This window comes from Musca domestica, unplaced genomic scaffold, assembly GCF_030504385.1.
Source record: "Musca domestica strain aabys unplaced genomic scaffold, Musca_domestica.polishedcontigs.V.1.1 21, whole genome shotgun sequence".
NCBI lineage: Eukaryota > Metazoa > Arthropoda > Insecta > Diptera > Muscidae > Musca > Musca domestica.
The window spans coordinates 11,321,678-11,346,803 of record NW_026712258.1 but is presented as its reverse complement, the minus strand read 5'-3'; the positions used below and the strand labels follow the sequence as shown (position 1 = coordinate 11,346,803).

At 34.7% G+C, this 25,126-nt stretch overlaps 1 protein-coding gene across 1 annotated transcript in view; it reads right to left on the bottom strand.

The window, feature by feature from the left end:
• LOC101895852 (probable multidrug resistance-associated protein lethal(2)03659) overlaps positions 1-25,126 on the bottom strand; it is a 71,127-nt gene that overhangs the window by 29,010 nt on the left and 16,991 nt on the right. The window contains exon 2 of the mRNA XM_020038117.2: positions 22,820-22,985. Coding sequence (XP_019893676.2) covers positions 22,820-22,896 — 77 coding nt within the window. The 5' untranslated portion in view covers positions 22,897-22,985. The remainder of the gene's footprint in view (positions 1-22,819; positions 22,986-25,126) is intronic.

The following is a 25,126-nucleotide window of genomic DNA, read 5'->3' as shown; positions in this document are numbered from 1 at the left end:
CTGGTAGCGTATTCCGACGTTAAGGAATTGGAAGGAAGAAAACTGCAATCAATATCAGCAGCATGGTTCGAAAAGTAAAGAAGCGACCGTATCGAAACTCACGTCGCAGTGGTCGGAAAATGGCTAGTAAGCTGAACATATCGCCATATTCTATTCGGCAAATATTGAAGAGTAAGCTCGGTAAAGCCATTGAAATTCCAAAAAGTGCAAAAACTTACACCGCAACAGAAATAAAATGGACTCAAAAGAGCTAAAGAGTTGCTTCGCTTGGCCGAAAGTGGTGAAATGTCTAATTTTGTTTTCTTCGATGAGAAAATATTTGTTGTCCAGCTGTTTGTAAACAAACAAAATGATCGTGTTTACTTGCCAAAGAGGTCAGCTAAAAATGTACACCTTCGGTTGGCCACCAGATGTTGGTGTGGGCCGCCATAACAGCCGATGGTTGCTCTCCGCTCGAATTAATCTAAAATTTGATGCTATTTCCGACATTTTTTGCTTTTATTCAATAAAGTTAAAAAAAAAAAACAAAGTAAAAAGCAGTATGTTCGGAAGGGCTGAACTTTGAATACCCTCCACCATTTAGAGCGAATTTGGAAATTTTTTAAAAATTCTGGTGAAATCTTAAAAATACCGAATATAGCCGTTATATTGAGGTCTATACGACGTGGACCTACATAGGCATTGCTTGTCATAAGCCATTACCATATTCAAATTTGAAACTTGAAATAAACGGTGAATAATGTGGCTAAAATCATCAAAATACCGTATATAGGGAGGTACCATTACATTGGAGTTATACAAGTACCTGGACCTGCGTAGACAATTTTTTGTCACAGGCTGAAGCATCCATTACGAATTTCAAAAACGACATCTCAAAGAATTTCGGTGAGTATTGTACCTAAAACCGTCAAAAAACCGAATATTGGGAGGTACTGATAGTATGGGGCCTATACGAAGACGTGGGTCTGCAACGACAATTTTCTGTCAAAGACTGTAGTTCCCATTACGAACTCTTAATACGTAATTTGAAACTACTCCGGTGAATAATGTCGCTAAAATCATCAAAATACCGAATATCGGGAGGTACCGTTATATGAGGGCTATATGAAAACGTGTACCTACATGACCCATGTACGAAATAAGCATGTGTGCAAATTTTAAGCGTTCTATCTCAATTCGTTCGAAAGATAACGTGATTACAACAGACAGACAGACGGATCGCTAAATCGAATTAGAATTTTACGCTGACCAAGAATATATACACTTTGCTGGGTCTGACATGAGTATTTCGAGGAGTTATAAACCGAATGACAAAGTTAATATACCCTACAATTATACGACATTTTCGTGATTTTACCCACATTTTCTATCGAATTTGTTTAAAATTCGATATTTGTAGTTTGTAATGAGTTCCACATTCAGTGGCAGAGCACTACCTTTGTAGGTCCATGTTTTCGTATAGCCCCCATATAGCGGTACTTTCCGATATTTGACAATTGAAATTTGCATCAGATAACAACCTCTGTACCCGAAAATTTTCCATGTAGGTTCACGGTTTAGTAGAGCTCCCATATAACGGTACAGCCCACTTTTTGCTATTTTGCAGAATTTGCATTTTACGACCGATTTTACTGACACTGAAAAATGGAGCTCGTTCCAATACGAACGAATCCACATGCTATCATTTATAAATGGTGGAGGGCATTAACAATTTTGCCCAGCCAATGTTCACGGTTGTTTTAATACCTGTGGTAAGGGTAACATCATATCCCAAAATAGTCCATGTTGGTACCACATGGCTACATGTCAAACATGTAAATGTGGCTTAATATATTGACTTATTTTTATAATTGAATATTTATACCCTACAACACTATGTGTTGGGGGTATTATAAGTTTGATTGGCCCAAAAATTATGTAACACTTCGAAATATTGATTTCCCACCTAGGAAAGTATATATGGATCTTCCTATATCGCCGAGCTGAGTCGATCTAGTTATGTATGTCCGTCCGTCCGTCTGTCCGTCTGTCCATGTTAATTTGTAATCACTCTACAGGTCGCAATTATGGCCCGATCTTCACGAAATTTAGAATGGAGGTGGGGCTTGAGCCAGAATAGAACCCTATTGCTTTGAGATGATCGCATAATATTAAGGGGTTGAAATGGACCAAAAACTGAAAAATTTAATGATTTTGCAGTTGCTCTACAGGTCGCAATTTTAGACCAGTCGACGCGGAATTTAGCATGGGGCTAGAGATTAGCGCTGGGCAGAAGCCTTCCAATTTTGATGGTCATCAGGTAATATTTAGTGGGTGAAATAGTCCATACTATTTGTGTTAAATAAATGTCAAACTTTCCATTAAACCGCGAATATTTGTAACCTCGGCGAAATCACAAATAGAGGAACAGGTCAATTCTTACTGTTACGTAGATGCCGATAGTAAATATATCGGATATATCTAGCGAAATATATACAATGTGTATATACAAAGGAAGGGGATGTTATCTAGAATGCTTATATCTCAAGAATGGCTGGACAGATTTTGACAAATGTTGTCAATTCAGAATGCCCTCCTGGCCTAAAAGAATAAAATATAAGAAATTGTAGTATTTTGCGACATTTTTTTTTTATTTTTTATCGCATGCGATTTTTTCAATTTGATTTTTAATATTGAAGTGTCTATTTTGTAATATTTTTTCACCTTACAACACAGGTTGGGGTTATTATATACAGATTGCAATTATCGTCCGATCCTCACAAAAATTTTCACATTTTTAGACCCAAAAGGTCTAGGCCTATTGTTTTCAATGATATCCGCAATATATTTAGGTGTTGAAATGGACCAAATGGACCTGATTTTTCAGCCGTTAAAAAGGCCACAAATAGAAACTTAAGGACACGAAATCTCGCATAAAAATTAGAGTTTAGGACATCGGGTGGAATGGACCACTACTTTCTTTTAAAAAAAATACCAACATTACTTACAGGCGATATCCGAAATACACAAAAGGCCAAGTTCTGGCTTTTTGATGCTGATTTCGTTGACGAATATAGCCAAATATCGTAGACAAGCAAATCATATAGATGAGTCTAAATTTGAAGATACAGAGGGGCTTCTTAATTTTGGAGATGATCGCAAAAACAGAAAAAAAATTCCTGATCACACAATTGAAGCCAATCGACACGTCTGAGAAGAGAGTAAAGGACAGGGGAGAATTGCATTATATGGATGACCATTGTATTATATTTAGCTGTAAGATGGACCACAACAACTAACAACACGACGGAGTGTGTAAATATTTTGTAAATGCCCATGGTCAAAATGCTAAAGGTAATATCTGGGCAGTACTCTATATCATAATTTCAAAAGCAGAATTTTGCAAAATGGATTTGGACATAAGGGGGGCTTCTAACATATTGTAGTGTTGTAGGGTATCACATGGTCGGCCCCGAACGTCTATAGCCTTTGCTTACTTGTTTTTAAGATACCTTTCTGTAAGAACTCTTAGCAAGTGAATAAGTAAATGACATTTAAAATCGTTAAATATTAGTCGTTTACTGATATTTAAAACAAGTTTATTTATCAAAAGCTTCAATGGTGTCCACACCAAATAAATTTCATAAGATTTTGAAATATATGTTCACATACTTGGCCATTAATGCATTAGTTTAAAATATTCTTGGAACCTAATTTTCCAGATAAAAGCAAACTCATACTCAGATAGACAAGAATAAATATTTAGTTAATTTTTATGAGAACATAACTCCCCTAACTGTCCTTTAGCGTGGAAATTGAAAACCAACTCATTATTAAATAAACATTTCTTTTTTTTTGGCAAATTGATGCCAAACAAATTCAAATGAATTGTCTGAAATCAGATGATAATGATGATGGTGGCGATGATGACGATGATGATTATGATTGCTTCGCTTGCAAATGCAAATTAGCTGCAATTTATGAAGTGTTCGTAGGAAACACGTCTGACAAGCACGTGTTTCCAAACATTGTTTGGTTTTGAAAAAAGCGTTTTCATGTTGGCAAGTGGTCAGATTTCAAAATAACAAGCATTGTGACAAATGCTCACTTTCTAAGGAGACTCTGGCGGATTCAAATTGCAGACAAAAAAAATAATAATATATCAAATACTAGGAAACTCCTATGGGATGGTGCAGAAATTAAAAATAAGTATTAGAATTTAATGTTCTCAAATAAATTTATTATAATATTGTTCTCATGGTTTCCCCACACATTTCTCACTTTCTTTAACTCACACGTTCAACGTGTTCGTGTGCAGTTTATAGCCAGCACTGCTCAAAACATCGTGCCAGCACATGAGTCCAAAAAAGAGATTTAAGAGAAAATAACAATCCTATTTTTCATAATATTTGTCCCTTTATTTCAATTGTTTTTAAACTTGGATGTTGTCCAAAATGATTAATAAATCGAATTATTACAAAAAAATTATTAATTTTGTTTTAACACTGGTTTTTTGATGATTTTAAAAGAAAACTAAGAGAAATTTAGGCAATCATTGCTCATATGGAGTCGAAAAATGTGGCATATAAATACAAACAAGTAAGCAAAGGCTATAGACTTGCGGGACCGACCATGTGATACCCTACAACACTACAATATGTTCGAAGTCCACTTATGTCCAAATCCACTTTGGAAAATTTCGGGTTTGAAATAATGTCAAAAATAATTACCTTGTCCTTAACTCTCTTCTGATGCGAAATTTGTCCATTTGAACGAAATTAGTCCATTTGAACCCCTAAATGCACATCCACATTCAAAATTGTAAGTTAAATTGAAAAAATCGCATGTCATAAAAAATATGACAAAAATTGAAAAATTTTAACAAAATATATTCACTTTAGCACGATTTGATTTTATCCTTTTCTGGAAAGAGAACATTCGAATTGATGGGAATTGTGAAAATTAGCCCAGCGGTTCTTGACTTATAAGCAGAATAAAAAAGATCTATTCTTCTACATATATATTGTACCTATTTTGCTATATATCCGATTTCTTGGCTATTAGCATCACTTCGATTGGTTTATATAATCTTCTATATCTATAAAAGAGGAAAATGTTTGTATGTTTGTTTGTTTGTTTGTTTGTAATTTATGGACTCGAAAACCGCTGAATAGATTTTCCTGAAAATTTCCACATATACTGCAACATCGCCTGAAAGTAACATAGGCTATATACATTTTTGAATTTCCACTTGGAACTGGAGATATAGCATCAGAATCGGAGGTACCTCCCAAAAATTTAGATTTTATATGCACATATCTATTGATTGGTTGAAGATACAGTCTCCAAATTTGGAATACGTAACGGAATTTGGAACAAAAATAAGTTTGCCAAATTATATTGTAATCGGTTCAGATTTGGATATAGCTCCCATATATATTTTCGACCGATTTCGTTCATTTGATGCCTCAAACACAATATGAATGTTCGATTCCAATGAAATTTGGAATGTGTGACGGGATTTGATCCGAAAATAAATTTGTCAAATTATATTGAAATCAGTTCAGATTTGGATATAGCTCCCATATACATATATTTTCGACCGATTTCAAGCATTTGATGCAGCAAACACGCTCTGTATCCCCAATTTCAATGAAATTTGAAACGTGTGATAGATTTTATTTAAAAAATTGATTTCCCAAATTATATTGAAATCGGTTCAGATTAGGATATAGCTCCCACATACATTTTCGGCCGATTTCATGTGTTTGGTGGACCAAACACGATATGTATTTCCAATTGTAATGAAATTTAAAATAAGTAACGGAATAGGGAGCCAAAATGATTTTGTCAAATTAAATTGAAATCGGTTCAGATTTGGATATAGCTCCCATATATATATTCGACAGATTTCATGTATTTGATGCACCAAACACGCTATTTATCTCTAATTTCAATGAAATTTGGAATGTGTAGCGGAAATTAAAACAAATATACATTTGTCAAATTATATTAAAATCGGTTCAGATTTGGATATAGCTCTCATATATATTTTCGACCGATTTCATGTATTTTATGCACCATACACGATATGTATGTTTGATTCCAAAGAAATTTGGAATATGTAACGGGATTTTGATTAGAAAATAAATTAGTCAAATTATATTGAAATCGGTTCAGATTTGGATATAGCTCCCATATACATTTTCGGCCGATTTCATGTATTTGATGCAGCAAACACGCTCTGTATCCCCAATTTCAATGAAATTTGAAACGTGTGATAGATTTTATCTAAAAAATAGATTTCCCAAATTATATTGAAATCGGTTCAGATTTGGATATAGCTCCCATATACATTTTCGACCGATTTCATGTATTTGATACACCAAACACGCTATGTATCTCTAATTTTAATGAAATTTTGAATGTGTAGCGGAAATTAAAACAAATATACATTTGTCAAATTATATTAAAATCGGTTCTGATTTGGATATAGCTCTCATATATATTTTCGATCGATTTCATGTATTTGATGCACAAAACACGATACGTATTTCCGATTCCAACGAAATTCGGCATGAGTGGCTAAATTTGGTACAAAAATAAATTTTACAAATTATATTTAAATACGCTCAGATTTGATTATAGCTCCCATATATATACTCAGCCGATTTCACATATTTGATGCACCCAAAGCGAGAGAGACAAAATCTGGCACCAGAAAAAATTGCCAAATTATATTTGAAATCAGTTGAGATGTGGATATAGCTAACATATATATTTCGGCCGATTTCATACATGTTATGCACCAAACATGATATATATGACCGATACCAATGAAATTCAGAATGTGTGGCGAAATTTGGTTACAATAATAAATGTGGCAAATTAATTGGAAATTAGTTAAGATTTGGATATAGCTCCCATATATATATTATCGGCCGATTTCACATATTTGACGCACCAATTTCAATGAAATATGAAAGGTGTGTGGAGTTTGGTGTAAAAGTATTTTTTTTTAATTATATTTAAATCGGATCAGCGAAGTATTTTGCTATCTCGAATTCACTAATTGCAATAGAAATGCCACTCAGCTTCAAAAGATTGCAGTTTACTGCACGCTTGGTATTTGCTATGAAATAAATAAATCCGAAAGACAAAACCTTCGTGTATGTATGTCATGTTACTGCTTTTCTAATGGTTTTGGTTATTTACGCATTAAAGTAGTGCAATAATTTTTTTTATTTTTTAAATTAGTTTTTTTTTTTAACCAACATATATTCGTAATTAAAATTTTGAGTGCATATAAAATCAAAAGGGGTAGCGAAGCTCACCGGGTTCAGCTAGTTGTAACATATAGAGCAACTGCAAAATCAAGAAAATTTTCTTTTTTGGTCCATTTCAACCCTTAAATATTTTGCAATCATCTCCAAAAACAAAAGGGTTCTATTCTGATCCTAACCCCACCTCCAATTTCAATTTCGTGAGGATCGGGCTATAATTGCGACTTGTGGCTTGATTACAAATTAATATGGACAAACGGATGGACGGACGGACGGACATACAAAGTTAGATCGACTCAGCTCGGCGAGATACTTTTCCTATGTGGGAAACCAAAACTTCGAGGTGTTACATAATTTTTGGCCCAATCAAACTTATAATACCCCAAACACATAGTGTTGTAGGGTATAAAAATCAAAATACCGAATATCATTAGATACAGTTATATGGGGGCTATACGAAACTCTAGACTTACGTAGATAATTTTCTATTCAAAAATTAAACAATGTAGCTATAACCGTCAAAATCCTGAAAATAGGGAAGTATCGTTATATGGAGGTTATACGAAGACGTGGGCCTATATAGACAATTTTTCAGTCATTAGCACCTGTTATGAACTCCAAATACTAAATTTAAAACAAATCCCGTGATCATTAATATACCGAATATCTGGAGGTGTAGTTATTAGGGGCTATAATAGAGATTATATGGATAGTTCTCTGCAATGATGCTTCCTACATGCTGGGAACACAAGCTGCCATTTTGTAGCAAATTCAGATTAAATTTGTGATTAACATCCAAAACACCTTAAATCTGCCGTTTCAGTTATATAAGGGTTATACCAAAACGTGCTCCACTTTCAATACCAAAATACCTGCTGATCTGAAATGCAACTGAGTAAAATTTTATCGACCCATTTCATTTCGTTCGGATGGAAATTGCTAGACTGACATTGAATTTTATATGCTTTGCATTATTTATATATAATTTTATGCTTTGCTTTTTTACACTTTGTGGGGTCTGAAAAATAGATTTCGGGGTGTTATTAACGGAATAGCAAATTTAATATGCCCTCCATACTATGGTGGAGGATATATAAAAGGGGATGTGTGCTGAAACTAAAAACAAATTTAAATCTAGTGGTCTAAAATATAACGACTGCTTTCGTGAACTAATTATTGGTTATTGGTGGAATTTTGGTAAGTACCTACGTCCGATGACATGTCAATATTGAAATAAGGGATTAGGATGCTATTTTGTAAGTGGTTATTATTACTAGTAACTAATTTGCTTATCGAATTTTAAATGGAATGCCGATAAAATTAAGAAAAGTTCTTTGTGAAATTTCAACAGCACCCAGAAAGAAGAATTATTTTAGTAGCCATTTTTTGTCGACCTCTTCAGATCCACTGTGGACAAAAGACGACAGGCGATTTGTCTTATTCCGGATTCTCGTTACCAATTGGAATCAGTATTGAGTGCATTGCTGAAACCGCTTAATTGATAGCTTGAATGTCTTTATCGAAATATTTTCTTCGTGTCTAACCCATTTAACCCAACCTTGTGGCCTAGACAGCAAATAGGTCAGATATGAAAAATACTTGACACAAAAAAGCAAAACACAAACCTGTCAAGTTTTATGAGTTAACAAATTTGAAACTATTAAATTGCCATTAGTTTCCACTCTCGCCAATAAAAAATATATAATATCCTAATCGCCAACCTCCACTCCATTTGGTTTAAATTTCCATACCACACATACATACATGCATACACACATACATATGCATATATTGTATATCAGAATTAGCAACGTCATCCACTCAATCACAGCTAATTTCGAAACAAATGCATTTCAGATAACAGCAACAATAAAAACAGCCACTAAACGCCACAGAGCGCCGATAGCTGATGTGACAGCTGGGGATGATGTGTGGAGTGGCTGTGACAAGGGAATAAACGCTGCATCTGCTGCTGCTGCTGACGATGATACATATTCCTGCCAACAAAAAAAAGTTATTCTTCAACACTTTCACCATTTCACAAAAACCATGAAAAATAACAACAACAACAACAACAAAACGAACGAACGAAAGAAATATTGGCGATATGAAATGCAAAATTGAATTACATCGTCATTTATCGTCAACGGAATAGTATTTTTTTGTACCGGCTTAAAGCTGTAACACTTCTTTTCGTCGTCGTTGTTGTTACTGCGGTTTTTTGAAGGCATAAAGTCCATGTGCCCACACACAAAAACACATGAAGGATTTGTGTACGAGGGATGCAGTGGAACTTTTGCAATGTTGGAACTGGTATCCATTTCGAACTCTAAACACCAATATGAAACGAATGCGGGGAAAGTGTGACACAAATCAAAAGAATACCGAATTATTGGAGGGGTAAGATAAAAAAATGCATCACATTTTAGATTTGTTCGAATTGGTCACTTTTGGCACGAATTATGGTCTTTAAACGGCCAATGAAACCGTCACACTCTGCCCGAACGTTGCTCTGTGGTATTTTGGCCCATTCCCGGCGAAACACTTGTTTGAGGTGATCGACACTTTGGTATTTTTTAATGCCAACCTTGTTTTCCAAAATGCTCCAGACACAATAGTCCAACGGATTGGTATCCGGAGATTTTGATGGCCATTGTGCACTGGAAATGAAACGAGGCATCTCATTTTGTAACTATTCGTGAGTGGCGCGTACTAAGTCTTGTTGGAATATCCAAGTTCTGCGGCCAAAATGTTTGCGTGCCCAAGGCTTTAATACACCCTCCAGAATATTTTCGCGATAATATTCGGCATTTATTCTGATGCCACGGTCGATTAATGCGAGCGGAGAGCGACCATCGGCTGTTATGGCGGCCCACACCATCACCATGGCCGGCGCTTGAGTTCTGGTGACCCAACGAAGATGCACATTTTCAGCTGAACTCTTTGGCAAGTAAACACGATCATTTTGTTTGTTTACAAACTGCTGGACAACGAATGTTTTCTCATCGGAGAAAATCAAATTCAGCAGTTCTTGCACTTTTTGGAATATCAATGGTTTACCCGGAGCTCATTTTTTAATATTTGCGAATGGAATTTTGCGATATGTTCAGGTTATGAGCCAACGCGGGTTTCGATATAGTCGCTTCTTTACTTTTCGAACCATTTCTGATGTTGCTGTTTTCTTCCGTCCACTTCCTTGACGTCGGGTTACGCTACCAGTATCATGGTAACGCGCGATGGTACGAGACACAAAAGATTTATTCACATTTAAATGCTGGAGTGCTCTTACGATAGTCACTTGTGGTTTTCCAGCCAAATATAAAGAAATCGCACTATCACGCTTAAATTCCATAATAATAACTTTTTTCTGGTGAATTTGCACCAAAATGCTTTTCCACGCTTGTAAATAATATAATGAGCTGTCACTGGAATATTTTAACAGCTATCGGACGAGTGGCTTAGAAATGACAGCAGTCTGAAGTTGGTTCAGTTTTTTCATCTCAAAAGGTCCACTCCTCTTCATCCACTTCCATCTGAACTCTGATATAAATATTACAAAGTGCCGAATATGGACTATATCGACTACTTCTTTCACTTTGTATGAGAAATATGCGTGAGGTACCAGATGTAGTGGACCAAAGTATTCCACTTTATCTAATGCTGATATAAAATATTGGGATATATATATATATATATATATATATATATATATATATATATATATATATATATATATATTATATATATATATATATATATATATATATATATATATATATATATATATATCAGACAACTATTACCCATTTTTTGGGAATAATTGTTATCTATAATTTAATTGTGGGGGAGGTACTAGAAAGAAAGAGTGAGCCTATAAATTCCATATTCACATCACATCTCTGGTTGAGAAAAATATGTGAATATACCAAGTTTTAAAATATTAACCGACTTGTTTCGAATTTATGAGATATATAAGTATTAAAATTGTGAACCTTTGCTGAGGAGGTACCAGTAGGGGTAGGCCGATATTTATCATCTTCACACCAGATTTTACTTTAGTAAAAATATTGGGACATGTAAAATTTGAAGAGAATAGGATATTTATTTCGCGTTTTATGAGATTCATAAGGATTCAAAATACTGTCCTTTATGGGGGTAGTACCAGAAGGGGTGGTCAAATATATCCCATCGTCACACCAGATGTTGCTTTAGTAAAAATATTGGACATGTGAAATTTGAAGAGAATGGGATGCTCATTTTATTGAGAGTCATAATTATTTAAAACGTTGGCCCGTTGTGGGAGAGGTACATGATAGCGTGGGCCGATATTGCTCTTTTTCGAACTTGATCTAAGTTTGAAAATTTACCAAGTTTGGTTCACATCGGGTACTCCCTTCGACAGTTATTGTGCGCACAAGCCAGCAAGACAGACGAAAAACACTTTTAGATCGACTCAAAATGTCCTGATTTGTCCAAAGAGACCCAGGGTCTAAAACCGTTATTTCGATGAGGCACATTTTGGCACATTTGTATCAAATGATATACAATTCAATAATTAAAGACGATTCGTTATATTAATGAATATGTTCGTAAAAATGCTGTAAGTTCGACCGGCCCGAACTATTAATACCCTCCGCCATTTGGAACGAATTGGACAATATTTAAAAAATATTAAAATTCTGTTCAAATCTTAAAAATACCGAATATAGCCGTTATATTAGGGCCTATACGATGACGTGGACCTGCATCGGCAATTTTAGTCATAAGCCATTACCATATTCAAATTCCAAACTTGAAAAAAATAGGTGAATAACGTCGCTAAAATCATAAAAATACCAAATATCGGGAGGTACCATTACATGGGGGCTATACGAAGACGTGGACCTGCACAGAAAATCTTCTGTCATAGGCTGTAGTATCCATTACGAACTTCAAATTGCAAGTTTGAAACAATTCCGCTGTATAATGTCGCTGAAATCATCAAAGTACCGAATATCGGGAGGTACCGTTATATGGGGGCTACACGAAGACGTGGACCTGCACAGAAAATCTTCTTTCATATTCTGTAGTATCCATTATAAACTTCAAACGCCAAATTTGAAGCAATTTCGGTGAATAATGTCGCTAAAATCATCAAAATACCGAATATCGGGAGGTACCGTGGACCTACATGGCCCATTTTCAATACCAAAAGTCCTGCAGACATAATATACATTTGAGTAAAATTTTATCAATTTACTTCATTTCGGACAGACGGACGGACATCGCTAAATCGACATAGAATTTTATGTTGATCAAAAATACAAATCGTGTCGATTTAAAATCAATAGTTAGGCTTGCAATTTCCAAAATTGAAATGTTTACAAATTACTGGCAAAAAATACACTATAGTGTTTGAAAAACTAGTTACTGGTAGCAGGAGGAGTAAAAGAAGTGATTGCAATTGATTACAGAAAGAAATTGTCCGACAAAATTTTTTGCAAATTTTTCGCGTAACCAGACAAACCTAATGATCACACGCCTTCGTATGAACTGTTTTTGGACACTAAAATAACATATTTTTTCTCATTAGTTCCTTTCGCATACTTATAAAATTAGTTTAAAGATGTTGGAGTCATTTGCCTCCGCAATTCGTTTTATATGAATAAAGACTGTTTTATTATTTACAACACTTTCGAAAGCTCTTCCAATTAGATCCAAAGAGAGCACCGAGAAAATTCATTGACATGAACCTGGAGTAGTCCTCTAGAAAATACTTAAGGAAAATTGTTGATTGAAGACTGATGATGAGATATAACACATAATTAATTAAAATACATGTACTACATCATAAAATACATGTACTACATCAAATCTAAAGGCCTTAAAAGCCTGTAAATATAAACCAAATACACATCCACTTACATAAGCATAAAGATCGAAATTACTCAATTGATTAATTATGACAGGACGTACACATTGTGATCGATGTGCCGTAACACGCGCATTTTATAAGTGGCCAATTTATTGTGTTGAATTTACGAAATCAAAATTTTAAGAAATTATATTATCTGTGTATTATCGTTAAAAAAAGCAAAGTGACATACACGCATAAATATTAGCTTAGATGAGGTGAAATAATAATAGCGTCGAATATATATCGGCCTGATTTTAGGTATTTTCTTGGATTGTTAAGTAAAACCCGAAAAGGGTAGGATATACTAATTTAGGCTGGTAAGGAAGTCTAGACTCGCAATGAAGTAGTGTAACGTCATTGCTAATTTTTACAAGGAGAGACTCTACCCAGCCAACTCTTGGTAGCTGTATCTGCTGAATAACCTATTAAAAGGTAATGTAAATAATATATCTTCTACAATACCAGTAGGGTGAAAAAAATTGGGGGTTCAAAAAAACAAACAGTAAAGTTGACAAAGGAACTATTATATGCGAAGTATTCCTTCTCTGAATCGATGAATCTAGACCAATATTCATCAAGATCCTCTTAGTTGAGTTGATATGACACTTTTTAGGCACAATAAACGTGAAAGCGCATATTAGAGCTATATCCAAATCTGCAGCGATTCTATGAAATGTAGGACAGTTATTTTTGTGCTGTATTTGATAGCTGGCACCAAATATAGTTTTTGTGGAGTTCATTTTACACGTGTGAGGGACTTAATACAAAATCGGATGAAAAATATATATGGGACCTATAGCTATATCTAAACCGATTTTCATCAAATTTGACACACTTTCTGCCAGCCTGCATACGTTTGTATGTGCCAAAATACACTCAATTTGGGCTTATATTAACTATTTGGTGCACAATAAACTTGAAATAAATAAAGATTTATATGGGAGCTATATCAAAATCTGAACCGATCTTAATAAAATTTGGCAAATGTATTTCTGAACTGTATTTGCTATATTTCCCCGAGAATCGTTGTTACGGAGAACATATTACGACTGTGGAGTTTTTTTTGTTTTTTACAAAAACACATGGTCAGACAGACGGACATGCATAAATAGACTCAGAATATGATGTATACAAAGACATTACACACTGACCACAGTGTGGTGTAGGGTATAAAAATACAAAGCAAAATAACTTAATTTTCTCATAAACAAGCAATGCCAGAGTGCGGGCGTTTGATTGCAAAGCCGAAGATTTTAAATTCGAGGATTGTGTTAAAATGAAAAAATAATTCTAAAAACAAGTAAAAAAAAAACATAAAGTTCGACCGGGCCAAACTTTTAATACCCTCCACCTTATGGTGAAGGAAACATTAGATCCCATTATGACCCAAAAATCATCAAAAAAACGAATATCGGGAAATACGGCTATATGGGGCTATACAAAACGTGGACCTATACATACAGTGTTTCGCCAAAAGAGCTAGAACGCATTAAGACCAACAAATACCAATTTCTAGACAAATCCGCGAAGAAATGTGGCAAAAACCATTAAAATGTCGAATATCGGGAGGTACCGTCATATGGGGGCCACACCAAATCGTGGACATTTATATACAATGTATCGCCAAAGGCGCTAGAACCCATTATGATCTAAAAATGCCAATTTCAGACAAATTCCTGAAAAAATGTGGCAAAATTTGGTATTTGGTATGTGGAAATTGGTATTGACTTTCAAAATACCAAAATTGCTTAGTTACTCATTACTTGGTAAGGAAATAATCCATTTTTTCAGCTGTGGGAAGGGTATGTATTTTCCATTACTAGTGGTGTTACCCAGGACATATTTGGTAAGTATATGTGTCATGTTTACATCAGAGCACGAAGCCGATCGGCTCGCAGTCGGCGCACAGCCGCCGCCGACTTTTTTTAAGTCATCTGAGCCGCCGCCGATGGATGCGGCTCTCATCGGCTCAAATTCTTATCCGACTGAGTCGACTAAGCCTTCGGGAAAAATGCATGCAGCATGTTTGTATAAATATGCCTTTTAATATTATCGATTAATAAACTTATTATTTCATAGTAGTAAGGGTAATATGTCTTTGTACATTTGTTTTCCATTACAAAACCTTTGGCAACCTTTTTTATTTACGAATTTTGATGGAGTGGCAGCCACATGGTTTGCAAAAAAGTCATTGTGTTTTTGCTTGTTCATCAAAAGTAGGAGAAGTATTAATAAAAGATTTATAAAATGTGCCAAAGATATATTAAAAACTATTTATTTAAATAATTCTGTTAATGCAAAGACAAGCAGCCTGTATTCTGCAATATTAAACCAGTAAAGAACGTCTTAAAGTCGGGCAGGGCCGATTTTATGATACCCTACACCACTTTGCTAATTTAGTAGTGCTGCGCATAACAATTAAAATTTTTTATAGCAGAATTCAATCATACACGCTATGATTATAATTATAATTTTAAGTTCAAAGAACTAAATATGCCGAAGTATTTGTATCTTTTAAATTCGGACTTGTATTGGAACCGATCTCGATAAAATTTGGCAAAGATATTTCTGAGCTGTATTTGATGTATTTCCCTGAATATGGTTGTTACGGAGTGCATATTACGGCTGTGGGTAACAAATATGACAAATCGGATGAACAATAAATATGGGAGCTATAGCTATATCTGAACCGATTTTCACCAAATTTGACATACAAGCTTCTAGACTAAATTCGATCGTAAGTGCCAAGTTTCATCCAATTTGGGCAAATATTAGACGTTTGGTGCACAAAAAAAATAAATCCGACGAAATTATATATGGGATCTATATTCAAATCTGTACCGATCTCGATGAAATTTAGCAAATGTATTTCTGAGCTGCACTTGATATATTTCCCCAAATATTTTTCTTACAGAGTGCATATTACGGCTGCGGAGGACAAAAATAACAAATCGAATGAACAATATTTATGGGAGCTATAGCTATATCTGAACAGATTCCGATCAAATTTGGCACACTTATTTTCAGGCCTAATTTGGTTGTATGTGCAAAATTCCATACTATTCGGGCTGATATTAAACGTTTGGTGCACAATAAAAGGCAAATCGGACGAAAATATATATGGGAGCTATATCTAAATTTTGACCAATTATCTCCAATTTCAATAGGGTTCGTCCTTGGGCCAAACAAATGATTTGTGAACAATTTCATCTGGATATGGCAATAAATGCGAACTGTACTTTGTTTACAAAAATACATGAAAAAATACATAAATTGACTCAGAATGTGATTATATGCAGATCATCAAAAGGAACTATGGTGTAGGGTATAAAAATACAATTGTTTGTTCATGATAACAATGCGGTCGTCGAACCATTTTTATCAAATTAGTATATTTTTGTAATAATTATTGAAGTTATATAATCAACAAATGTGCATAAAAACGTATATATTAATTTTTATTCTAATTTAAATGAATAGAAAGTTATTAAACTAAACAAAATCATTTTTTAAAGTTAAAGTTGTCGACTGTAGCCGACTTTTAACCGCCGCCGATTCTCTTTTGGCTGCAGTCGACTTTTAGCCGCCGCCGGCTTTTTTGTGCTTAGCCGCCGCCGCCGGGAATTTCACATCGGCTTCGCCCTCTGGTTTACATTACCTCTCAGCAAAAAGTACATTTCAGCACCTGTAACTACTTACATAACTGCATCCTAACTGCTTATGGGCATGGCATGTGCAAGATTTAATATATAAGTTAGAAAAAGAAGTCGTATTATCACTGGAGTGAAATTTAAATTAACAACACTTCAGTTTTTATACCCTCCACCATAGTATGGAGGGTATATTAAGATTCTCATTCCGATTGTAACACCTCGAAATATACATTTTAGACCCCACAAAGAATATATATTCTTGATCAGCATAAATTCTATGTCGATTTAGCGAACGAATAGGTTCCGAACGAATAGAAGTAGATGATAAAATTTTACTCAAATGTATATTACGTCTGCAGGACTTTTGGTATTGAAAATGGGTCATGTAGGTCCACGTTTTGGTATAGCCCCCATATAAGGGTACATCCCGATATTCGGTATTTTGTCGATTTTAGCGACATTATTTACCGGAATTGTTTCAAATTCCGCATTTGAAGTTCGTAATGGATACTACAGCCTATGACAGAAAATTGTCTGTGCAGGTCCAAGTCTTCGTATGGCCCCCATATAACGGTACCTCCCGATATTCGGTATTTTGATGATTTTAGCAACATTATTATTTGAAGGTCGTAATGAATACTACAGCCTATGTCAGAAAATTGACTGTGCAGGTCCACGTTTTATAGCCCTCATGGTACCTCCCTATATTCGGTATTTTGATGATTTTAGTTTCGCATTTGAATATTGAAATAGCTTATGACAAATGTTGTCTATGCAGGTCGTCGTATAGACACTAATATACGGCTACATTCGGTATTTTTAAGATTTTAACAGAATTTTTAACGGATTTTATTGTTTTTAAATTGCCAAATCTGTACCAAATGGTGGAGGGTATTCAAAGTTCGGCCCGGTCGAACTTACAGCTTTTTTATTTGTTGTTTTATGATTTTACCCTATATTTGTACGAAAAGTACTAAATGGTACTAAATTTGGTATTGGGTGAAGGGATAGGTCTGGAATCCTCAAATTTTATATTGTAAGTACTAAAAAGGCCTAACACGAACTGTTGGATCGAATCTACAATTTTAAAGTGAACTTATAATAACCCCTGCCTGATGGAGGGGTTAAAGTTGTGATTGTGAACTCCAGATACCAACTTTGAGATAATTCGGATGAAAAATATGGTGAAGATCGGAAATTTATCTAATATCGGGGGTACCAGTGTATGGGGAAAATACGAAGATGTAGACCTCCATAGATAATAGATAGTCATTGCGAACTCCAAATACCAAATTTGAAACAATTTCGTCACATAAATCATTAAAATATCGTAAATAGTTAGGTACGGTTATATGGGACTATATAGATTAGTTTCTACATAAAAGGTTCACAAACCGTCAAAGTATGACTAAAACAGCCAAAAACAACTTATATGGGGCTATATCAAAATGTGGACCTATATAGCACTTTTTTAATACCAAATATTCTACGGACCTAAAATGCATCTCAACGAAATGTTATCCACCTACTTCATTTTGTTCGGATAAATACTTGAAACCATTCAAAAAAAAAAATAAATTGATCTGGACGAAGGAAACTTGTATTTGCATCATAACTTTTAAGGAAGAAATAATATAATATATAATAAAAAAATAATATATTATTTATTAATTATAATCTCCTCACTTGATTGACTGACAATCATGCCATGAAGCGCCTAATTTGGTCTTGTCGCATTTTTTATATGAACGGAGACCGCAATGAATATGCATATCGACGATTAAAAGAATAGTTTTCTTTATTTATTTATTTCGAATGAAAACGTTTGCATTGTTGTAAATGTAATAGTAAATTGTTGTTGCCCATTTTTACAACAAACAAGAAAATTGTCTAGTATTATACACGCTAATGACTTTGAAAGCAATTAGGTTTAGTGGTTCGAGTGTTCTTTTTTTTCGAGTGTTCTTTTTTTTGCAAATTCCAAAATATTTTATTGTCTGGCGGCGTAAAGATCCGCATGGATGGTTAAAAATAAAAGTTTTTTTTTTAAATTCCTAGTAGCTATTGTTGTTGTTGTTGTTTATAATTGTCAACAACTTTGGGGTATTAAAGTCATTAAATTTTGAAATTGGTTTGAAAGCATTTAATTTTTATATTTAAGTTTCCTTTGCCAATATATAATAATATATAAAATTATGAAAATTAATAAATGTTCTGTTTCAGTACTTGTAAGAATCTACAAGTTTTGAAAATATTATACGAAAAAATTCGGTTATGGTAGTAACCTAGCAAAATCTATCTTAAAAAATCACAAATTTTATTTTTAAAATATTCTCACTTCCTGTCCTTTTTATACCCTACACCACAAGGTGGTCAGGGTATTATGTCTTTGTGCATTTGTTTGTAACAGGCAAAAAGAAACGAGATAGTCCAATAGTTCCTTTTGATGATCTGCATAGAATCTGAGTCGATTTATGCATGACCTTCCGTCCGTCTGTCCATGTATTTTTGTAAACAAAGTACAGTTCGCATTTATTGCCCTATCTAGACGAAATTTTGCACAAATCATTTGTTTGGCCCAAGGACGAACCCTATTAAAATTGGAGATAATCGGTCAAAATTTAGATATAGCTCCCATATATATCTTCGTCCGATTTGCCTTTTATTGTGCACCTGAAAATAGGTGTGCCAAATTTGATCGAAATCGGTTCAGATATAGCTACAGCTCCCATATATATTGTTCATCCGATTTGTTATTTTTGCCCTCCGCAGCCGTAATATGCACTCTGTAACAACAATATTTGTGGAAATATATCAAATACAGCTCAGAAATACATTTGCTAAATTTTATCGAGATCGGTTCAGATTTGGATATAGCTCCCATATTTAACTTGGTCCGATTTATCTTTTATTGTGCACCAAACGTCTAATATTTGCCCGAATGGGATGTAATTTGGCACTTACGACCGAATTGAGTCTAGAAGCTAGTATGTCAAATTTGGAGAAGATCGGTTCAGATATAGCTAAAGCTCCCATATATATTGTTCATCCGATTTATTATATTTGTTACCCACAGCCGTAATATGCACTCCGTAACAACGATATTCAGGGAAATATATCAAATACAGCTCAGAAATATTTTTGCCAAATTTTATCAAGATCGGTTCCGATTTGGATATAGCTCCCATATATATCTTTATCCGATTTCAAATTAATTGGCAAATGGGCAATACAAGTCCGAATTTAAAATATACAAATGCTTCGGCATATTTAGTCCATTGAACTTTAAATTATAATTATAATCATAGCGTGTATGATTGAATTCTCCCATAAAAACTTTTAGTAGATATGCGGAGCTCTACTAAATTAGCAAAGTGGTGTAGGGTATCATAAAGTCGGCTTTAAGACTTTCTTTACTGGTTAATATATTTAATTTTGATATTTTATTTAGCTCCCGAAAAAACATCATTCCAATATACAGGGTGAGATGAAAAAATTGCAAGCAACTTTAGACTGCTCTCATTTCTAAGCCATTCGTCCGACAGCTTTTAAAATCATTCCAGTGACAGCTCATTATATTGTTTTAAAAGCGTACAAAACCATTTTGGTGAGAATTTTCCAGAAAAAAAGTTATTCGTGATGGAATTCAAGCGTGATAGTGTGATTTCTTTATATTTGGCTGGAAAACCACAGTGGCTATTGTTAGAGCACTGCAGCATTTAAATGAGAATAAATCTTTTGTGTCTCGTACCATCACTCGTTACCGTGTGCTGATAGTGTAGCCCGACGTCAAGGAAGTGGACTTAAGAAAACAGGAACTCAACCAGAAATAGATCGAAAAGTTAAGAAGAAGCTGAACATATTGCAATATTCCATTCGGCAAATATTGAAAAATGAGCTCGGGGTAAAGCCATTGAAATTCCAAAAAGTGCAAGAACTTACACCGCAACAGAAAGAAAATAGACTCAAAAGAGGTAAAGAGTTGCTTCGCATGGCCATAACTCAAGCACCGGCAATGGTGATGGTGTGGGCCGCCATAACAGATGGTCGCCCTCCGCTCGTATAAATCGACCGTGGCATCAGAATAAATGCCGAATATTATCGCGAATATATTATGGAGGGTGTATTAAAGCCTTGGGCAAGCAAACATTTGGCCGCAGACCTTGGACATTCCTACAGGACTCAGCACCATCGCACTCAGCACGCGTCAGCCAAGAATGGTTACAAAATGAGGTTCCTCGCTTCATTTCTAGCGCACAATGTCCACCAAAATGTCCGAATACCAATCCGTTGGACAATTGTGTCTGGAGCATTTTGGAAAGCAAGGTTGGGATTAAAAATACCAAAGTGTCGATCACCTCAAGTAAGCGCTTCGCCGAGAATGGACCAAAATACCTCAGAGCAACATTCGGGCAGCGTGTGACGGTTTCATTGGCCGTTTGAAGGCCATAATTCGTGCCAAAGGTGATCAATTCCAACAAATCTTAACTTGATGCTATTTCCGACATTTTTTGCTTTCATTCAATAAAATTAAAAAAAAAAAACAAGAAAAAAGCTGTAAGTTCGGACGGGCCGAACTTTGAATACCTTCCACCATTTGGAACGAATTTAGCAATTCTCAAAAACAATAACATCCGTTAACAATTCCGTTAAAACACTAAAAAATACCGAATGTAGCTGTTATAATAGAGTCTATACGACGACATCAATCTGTATAGGTAACATTTGTCACAAGCGAAACTTAAAAAAATCGGTAATAATATCGATAAAATCAAAATACCGAATATCGGGAGGTACCGTTATATGGGGGCTCCACGAAGACGAGGCCTGCACAGACAATTTTCTGTCTTAGGCTGTAGTATTCATTACGAACTTCAAGTACCAAATTTGAAACAATTCTTGTGAAAAATGTCCCTAAAATCATTAAAATACCGAATATAGAGAGGTACCAAAACGTGGACCTACATGGTCCATTTTCAATACCAAACGTCCTGCAGACATAACATACATTTGTGTAAAATTTTATCAATCTGCTTCAATTTGTTCGGAAGCTAGAGTGATTTCCACAGACGGACAAACGGATAGACGGACGGACATAGAATTTTATGCTGACCAAGAATATATATACTTTGTGGGGTCTAAAATGTATATTTCGAGGTGTTACAAACGGAATGACAAAACTTAATATACCCTCCATACTATGGTGGAGGGTATAAAAAATGTAAAAATTATGGCGTTTGACGTTTTTGCAGTTTTTTATCTCACCCTGCATGTAATTTCGATGTTTTATTTAGCTCCCGAAAGAACATCATACCAATATATATTTTAATGCCAGAACAATGTGTGCATTCTGCTGATAAAATTGAAAAGTCATGCAACAATAGCTATCCGGATATGCAGCAACAAGCAGCACCGGAAATATCTAGCATAGATCCATTGTTTCAATTTAAAGTACGCTCAGTTTCATCGCTGCAAAGGGCACAAAGCACTTGATGCAATCAAAAATTAGTCTAACTGAAATAACTGTTTTAGATATTCTTAGTAGACCCGTTCTAGGCATTTCGAGTCACTTTGTTGTATTCCTACCAATGTTGGGGTATGTTGTGCAATTCCTTCCGATATCGCTCACCAAAAACGGTCAATATTTAAATTCCAGACGTAAATTATTTTGCTTCGTAATTTTTGAAGAATAATCCATAACATTCAACCTTCCTGGTAAAGCAGAATATAGTTTGTTTACATTACCGTTTTCATAATCGAAATCGAATCTGGGGAAAGATTTTTGTTTAATTCCAAATTATTTTCAACAAAACTGTTCAATTTACAAAAGTTTAATCGCAGCCTTTACTTGAAATAAGAGGTCCGATTTTTCGTAGACATATTTATCTTATATCGTCTAATACCAGTTATAATCGTCGGTTTTTAACAATATATTAAAAACTAATAACATTCCATAAATAAAATCTTAAATAAATTCAATTTTCATGACTTATAAAAGTCCGACTTACCAAAACATCAATGATGATATGGGATTCGCCGTTTCCCGGGGATTCTCCGGCAGTTCGTCGGCTTTAAAGGACTGCATGATGGCAGTGTTCTGTAGTTCGAGCTACCGATCCCGCTAATGATCAAGTGTTGTCAATCACAATAACGTCGAAAAATAGAAAATAAAAACTGAAAAAAAATTATATAATTAATGGATTTTGTAAATGTTTTCTTATGTATTCTTTTTTCACACATTTTTTTTTTTGTTATCAATGTTATTTTTATTGTAATTATTCTTGTAAGAAATTTTATTTTAAAATTCTAGTAAAGAGAATTGAATATTTTATGTAAAACAAACTTGTAATACCTTCAACCATGATGTATACAGAGTAAAAATTAGGACCTATATCAACAGTTTTTCGTAAGGTTGTTAGACACCTTCAAATACAAAATTTCAGACAATTCCGTTGAAAAAATTGAGCAAAGCCATCAGAATACAAAATATAGGGACCTACCGTTATATGGGGATATACCACAATATATAACAAAACGCATATGTACGAAATTTCAGCAATCTATTTCAATTCCTTTCGAAGATCGCGTGATTTATAACAGACGAACGAACATGGTTAAATCGGATTAAAATTTTACACTGATCATGAATACATATATAAAATGATGCTTCGATTAGTCACAAACGGAATGTCAAAATAAATATACCCTGCTTCCAACACCATAGAGGGTATGCTAACTCATTCTATTCGTAACATTTCGAATTAATCACCTTAGACCCAGAGGGAACAGAAACACGCCAGCGAGTAAAAAATAAGGTATACTCCATTTTTCTATGCCACTCGAATACGAACGAGTATGCTTTCTCGTTTTCGAACAGGAGTAAAACACGGTCGGTTGTGCCAAAATTCAGGTCATTTGGACTGACTTTGACCATTTGGTGCACAATTAATCCGAAATCGGTTGAAGATATATGTGGGAGCTATATTTAAATCTGATTATTGCCAGTTTCCAATTACCACTACGGTCAGTCCTTGGGCCAAACAAATATTTTTGCAAAATTTCATCTCAATCGGATAATAAATGCGACCTGCATTTTTTCAAAAGAATACATGGGCGGAGGGACTGACTCGACTCAGAAAGTGATTCTATGAATATCCTCAGAAGTAACTATGGGTCTATCTCGCTTCTTTCTTTCTGTTACAAATGCACAAAGACATAATACCCTTACCACTTTGTGAATATTGAATTCAGATGCAAGGGAGTACATATTTCTCTCCGTAATTAAATTCTTCTTTTACTTTTATACACCTATGGTATTTGAAGTTCATAATAGGTAATCTTATCGATTCGCCGTTCCGTATAACACATCGAAATAATAATTTTAGACCGAACGATGCATATATATTCTTGATTAGCGTAAAATTCTAAGACGATTTAGCCATGTCCGTGCGTCTGTCAATCTGCTGTAATCAAGCTAGAGTCAAAACAATCTGTCTTTTGTGTACAGGCAGGTCAAGTTCGAAGATGGGCCATATCTGTCCACTATATCATATAACTGTACCTCCCGATATTCGGTATTTTGATGATTTTAGCCACATTTTTCAATGAAATTGTCTGAAATTCTACACAAGGAGTTCTCTGTGAGTGCTTTAACTCCTGAAAGAGAATTTTCTATATAGGTAGGGGCTATCATATAGCCCCCATACAATGGTGCCCCGCAATATTGGGTATTTTGATGTTTTTAGCCACAGTTTTCAATGGAATTGGCTTAAAATGTACACAAGGAGTTCTCTGTGAGTACTTTACCCCCTGGAAGGGAATTGTTTATATAGGTCTACGTTTTAGTATAGCACGTTCGCCCGAACAGCTACTTTTTTACTTGTCTTACTTGATTCCGCCGAACTTAAGTTTTTTTCTCATTTGTGTTACTTAATAAAATACATTCATGACGAAAGGATGAATGTCTGTTTTACACCTTCCGCTATAAGGGAAAATAAATTCGCTTGGAAATGTGGCTAAAACATCTGATTTTCAAATATAGCCGGTCCATTACAAAGCAAGCAGAGGCCACGACGGTAACCTTGTTGCCCCTTTTGGCCATTTCATTTTCTATATTCCACGCCGCCATTTTCCTTTTTTGAACTTTAAATCACAATTATATTTTTAACAGCAAACTTGGTATTCCTCAAGGTGTATTTAATAAGGTGTAATAGACAATAATTTCTTTTCTCAACTTTTTTCATTTTTGTTTGTGAATAAACTTGTTAAATCTTATTAACAATTTCTTTCATCTTTCTGTTGCATTTGTATATGGG